This window comes from Cajanus cajan, chromosome 3 (genome assembly GCF_000230855.2).
Source record: "Cajanus cajan strain Asha chromosome 3, NIPB_CcT2T_4, whole genome shotgun sequence".
NCBI classification, from domain to species: Eukaryota; Viridiplantae; Streptophyta; class Magnoliopsida; order Fabales; family Fabaceae; genus Cajanus; species Cajanus cajan.
The window spans coordinates 8,380,615-8,386,243 of record NC_138519.1 but is presented as its reverse complement, the minus strand read 5'-3'; the positions used below and the strand labels follow the sequence as shown (position 1 = coordinate 8,386,243).

The 5,629-nt window shown below is 31.9% G+C and overlaps 1 protein-coding gene across 2 annotated transcripts; it reads right to left on the bottom strand.

Annotated features, from left to right (window-relative positions):
* Positions 1-463: 463 nt before the first annotated feature.
* Positions 464-4,111, bottom strand: LOC114916787 (uncharacterized). 2 transcript variants are annotated; one of them, XM_083070331.1, is made up of 5 exons: positions 2,273-3,665; positions 2,045-2,181; positions 1,882-1,957; positions 801-1,796; positions 467-694 (listed from the first exon to the last, which is right to left on the bottom strand). In XM_083070331.1, exons 1-4 carry the CDS (start codon positions 3,564-3,566, stop codon positions 811-813), a joined length of 2,493 nt encoding a protein of 830 aa, XP_082926457.1. In that variant the 5' UTR covers positions 3,567-3,665; the 3' UTR covers positions 467-694; positions 801-810. The 2 variants fall into 2 exon arrangements, with proteins under 2 accessions (XP_082926458.1, XP_082926457.1); XM_083070332.1 differs by having other exon boundaries at positions 464-1,796; positions 2,273-4,111.
* Positions 4,112-5,629: the final 1,518 nt, after the last annotated feature.

Sequence of the window (5,629 nt, the reverse complement as noted above, 5' to 3'; positions counted from 1 at the left end):
TTTAAACCCCCCCCCCCTCTAGGCGCCTTGTGTTGTGTAGTTGTTTACCTTGCTAGTGCATGGGATTTAATAAAATGTGAAAGAGGTAACTTATTTTAAATTACCCATAAATTTTGTTTTGATCTTCCACTGTTATTTTATGTTTAAATAAATATAATCTGTCTGAGTTATCTTTATTGTAACAGTAGTGTTGCTATCATGGTTTTAAATTGCGGTTGCGGTTGCGGTCGCGGTTGCGGTCGCGGTTGCAGTTACTGCGGTTGCGGGTATTGCGAGTATTGCGATGCGGATTGCGGCTGTTGCGGTGTGAAATTATTAATTATTTGCACTAAATATAAAAAAATTGTAATTATTGATATATGTTTTATTTTTAAAAATTTATACATTTTTATTCCTTTTTTAAAACATTCTATTATTTTAATGAATAATTTAATTTATTTTAAAATTAATTTAAAAGTAAGAGAAACACAATAGTGGTTAGATTAATTCTTACATAATATTTGTCATAATATCTTAAAAGCAAATTGTCTCATTGACACAAATAAAAAACTTAAAGGTACACACATTTAGACAAGTTTTAAATAGACAAGAAAGAAAAAAGGACATGGCTTGACATAAAGTAATATGATTGCCTACAAGTTTCATTGTCATCAATTATCTGAGAAGCAATGCCACCCTTCAGAGATGCATTTCACTACAAGGAAAAAATATGAAATTTTTATTAATATTGTAAAACTATAAAAAGCATGAACTTTTTTTCACAAGTGAAAAATTATAAATATAATAAATTTATAACTCACATGATACTTATTACCACATAGTAGAGTGACGAGGATGATCATAGCCTCCACTCTCGCTTTGGCTATCCCCTTGTGTGGCTCCTTGTCCAAAAACATAATCAAAAAATCCACCACTTTGTTGTTGATAATAAAGATCATTATAATTCATTGATGGTTGGTGGTATGAGGGAACTTGGTCACTTCCATATTGATTGTATGCATTAAAATAAGGATGTTGATAAACTAATGGTGGATAGTACCCTTGACTACTTTCTGAAGAATCATCAATATTGAATTCACTAAAACTTTGTTCAATATGAGAAGATGAAGAATCTTGACATGACACATTTTGTTTATTTTTTCCTCTTCTAACTTGTGAATTGTCTCTTCTATTATCACCTGAAAATGAACGATCAGGAGGAATCATACCTGGCATAGAAGTAGTGAAATCAATTACCAGATTTGTGTCACGCCTATTATATGGAGTCTCTTGATATGGATCATTTTGTCTTTGTTCATCCTCATCATCCTCACCATCATTTTCTTCACCATCAATATCAACACCATCATCACCACTATTATTACTTGGTGGGCTTAAGTCACCCCCATCATTATCACTATCTCCACCTTCCACATCTTCATCATCTGTATCAATTCGAGGCAACCACTCTGAATTTTGAACTCCATCTAAAAGTGGATTTTCTCTTTCTTCTATCCATGCAGATAATGGATCATCTTCTCGAAATATATAATCAAGATTAATTGGATTGAAACTTGATTCAATTTCTTCTTGACTTTTTCTCATTTGATGCCTCATTTTCAATTTCATGTTGTAATGTGTAAAGACAAGTTTTTGCAACTTTTTGTACTTAAGCCTATTCCTTGTCTTTGTATGAATATAGCTAAACGTACTCCAGTTTCTTTCACAATTTGTGGCTGAAGTTGTTTGACTTAAAACTTTAATAGCCACACGTTGAAGTTCAGGAGAGCATGAACCAAACATCAACCACCATTCAGCTTTTTAAGAGATCAAGAAAAAAAAAGTTATTATTTATAAAAAAAAATACATTTATTTATTGAGAAAGGAAGAAACTATATTTACCTGGATTCATTCTAGACCAAGCTCTTTGAGCTTGAGGTGTAGCAAATGTTTCACCCATGTCTTTAAACAATACCAACTATATAACATTATATTGTATAATATATCAATACATAGTTATATAACAACAATTTTAAAAAACAAAATATAATTATTTATTACTAACCGAGTTTAAAGCTTTAATTTGATCATCCATGTTTCTCTCCAATTTCATAATGACCTTTTTGGTTCCTTCAAATGTCTCTCGATACACATCAGATCCATGTTCAACTCCATATTGAAATTGTGGATTAAGAAAATACCCTAAAAAATAAATAGTTAATCAATATGTATCTATAATTGTATGTATTAATGTATTGCTTTATATAATAAACGTAAAATTACAATGACATACCAGCAGAATGAAGATCAGAATGCATGAATCTCCAACGCTTGTCAATTATTTCTTGGTATTGAGAATAATAACGAGAACTTTTTTGAATTGATTGTTTTGCTCGATCAATTGCCTCATATATAAAACCCATTGTTGGTTTCTCATCACCATCAACTAGCCTCAAAACTTTTACTAAAGGCTCAAATACCTTCAATATATCATTAGCCTTGCTCCAAAAATCATTGCCAATAACAATTTGTCTTGCTTCAAAAGCCAATCCATTTTTGTCTCTTCCAAATTTAGATCGACTAAATTCTTCTGAGTTGAACATGTTCCTCAAGCCTTGCTTTTGTTGCACAATTGCTTGAAGTTGTAAGAATTGTGTTGCAAATCGGGTAACACCAGGACGAACAATTTCTCTACCTCCAGTGTATTTTTTCATGAGATTTACAATCCATGTGTGATTGTAGATAAAAGTTGTTACTACTTTTGCATCACTTAATAACTTTTGCACATTCTTTTTTTTCCCTATATCCTCCAAACAAAGATCCAAACAATGTGCTGCACATGCAGTCCAATATAAATGTTGTCTCTTTTCCATCAACTTTTGACCAGCTGCTTTAAGTGCTTTTTCATTATCTGTAACAACTTGAATTACAAATTCTTCTCCCACTTCATCCACAACCTTATCCAATAACTGAAAGTAGTAATCAGTATTTCTACTGTCAACATTAGAAGCATCAATAGATTTCAAGAAAATCGTTCCCTTGCTACAATACACTAGAAAATTCATAATATGTGTATGATTTACACTATCTGTCCAACCATCACACATTATTGTTACTCCTTTTTCCTTCCATGTAGTTTTCAATTTGCTTATCCATTCTTGCATGCTTTTATATTCAGCTTCTAAATACACATCAGAAACTTCATAAGGTGTAGGGCATTTAACTGATGGACCTACCTCAGCTGCTGCAATAATCAAATTATGCAACCATGGAGAATTTGATAAATTCATAGGTAAGCGTTCATAAATTATAAACTTGCTTACCGCTTCTCCGAGCTTTTTCTTTAATGTTTTCATAAGACCCCCACCTATTTTTGGTTGTTTCATACTTTTACTTCTCACAAGATCCACATTTGTAGACCTTAAAGCAAAAGTAGCATCTTCTTTTCTTGAAGTTTGACTAACACTCATGCGAGAGCTTCCACCTGATTCATAGATGTTATTAGATCCCTCTGTTTGTTGTCTGAATCGTTGTCTATCTTCCCACTCACGTTGTGATCTAATGCTTTGTTGCGAAGCTATCATCATCTCCTCGTCACTATCTTCTTCATCATCTTCTCTTAATCGAGATTCAAATTCTTCTTTTCTTTTTCTAAAGTCAATTTTCTTTTCTTTTTAATCTTTGAGAAGTTTCATCATATTCTCCCTAACAAATGACGTGACTCTTGGACAACCTGCTACTTGACCTTTATCATGTGCTATGTGTTGCTTCAATCTTGTAATGCCACCCCTTATTATCTTTTGACAAAGTTTACATTGGACATTGTTGCGATTTCCTGCTATAGGTACTCCAAAATGCCATCCAATATCGTCGCTTGGAGCACCTTCCAGTCTTCCTATAGGAAATTCTTCATTTGATGTCATTATGTATTATATCTGTATAAAATTTTGAAAATATAATATCAATCTAATTAAATTATATTTCAAACTTCAGAACAATGACTAATAAATTAACATAATAATAAAAATAAATATAAACAACCTAATATTGATATACATATAATTAGGCTAAGCATATTATATATAAAAATATTGCAAAATATTCTAATAATCATTCACATCTATACTAATATATAAAAGGGATACCCTTTTCGGTAACCACTTTGGTCTTTGCATTTTTTAACCATTATACCCTTCTATTTTAAAAAATTAAAAAAAATATTTTCTTTTATCAAATTTAAAAACTTAAGACTAATTGACTAACAAAATTACATTATTTTCTGTAAAAATAAAATAAGTTGAGTTTAGTTTTAAAGATATGCTAATTTCATTTCGTTTAAATTACATAATAATTATAATTATATTTTTTAATTTACTATTACAATATTTGTATATTCGGTGGTGATTATCATGGTAGAAAACATTTACTAACAAAAGCATTTTTTTTTTTTTTGCATTTTACTGGCTAAATAATAATAAAAGAAAGATTTTCATCCATGTGATAAAACAGCTGCATGTGTACTTAGTTTACAGTTATTATGGTTTTTAATGAAATTAAATAGCTTCAGTTAACAAAAAAAAACTAAATTAATTGATGACTAATGACCATTTAAAATTTTAATTAAAGGCCACAAACACAAGCCCAAAGCTAGCCCACGTCCATTCTAATTTGATGACTAAAGGCCATTTCAAATTTTAATTAAAGCCCACAAACAGAAGCCCAAAGCTAGCCCACGTGCATTCTACTTTTTTTCATGCTCAGTTAATTCCTAAACACAAACGCTGATAGAGTCCAAGTCCAAGTGTCCAACATTCAATTTGGGTCTCCATTGTCCAACTCACTAAATAAAAAATAATATTAAAAGAAATTTAGGTTTTCTTTTGGAATGCGTCGCCGCTGCTATTAAGCCCCCAAACCTCACCGCAACATTTCAAGCAAAAACCAAGCGAAAATGAAGCCAAAATCAAGCGAAAATGAAGCCAAAATCAAGCAACAATCAAGCAAAAATCAAGCCAACAACAATGGCAAGGCTATCAACGAACAACAACAAAGACAAACAGGGGTCAGAAAACTTACCATTAACGACCAAGCTTCCGCTTCTTGGTAGAGATACGAAGGGAGTTCCGAATGAAAGTGTAAGTTCTATGAATCTATGTTTGTTTTTCACCTTTTAAGTTAAAGTTTCAACGATCTCGTGAATAATTTATGTGTTCTCTGTTGCGTTCTGAAAAGATTCCCAAAAAAGTTAACTTTTTTAAAAACGATTCCCTGTTCTACCTTGTCGTTTGCGGATTCAAAACGATTTCCTGTTCCCCTTGTCGTTTGCGGATTCAAAACGGAGGTGTTGCGGACGCAACACCGTTACGCTACGGAAAAAACCGTGATTTACGGTCTCACCGCAATTGCGGTCCGATTCCGTTGCGGACAAGGCCGCAACCGCAATATTGCGGCCGCAATGCGGGATGCGGTCCGCAATTTAAAACCCTGGTTGCTATTAAAATTATTAAAACTTGAAGAAAAAAACATGTTTAGATATACTTTTGATGATTACGTTATAATAGAAAGTTTAATTAAGTTAAACTTATTTTCCTAAATCAACGTTATATAAAAGTGACAATCTCCTTACTTTTAATTTAATTCAAGTTTCTTT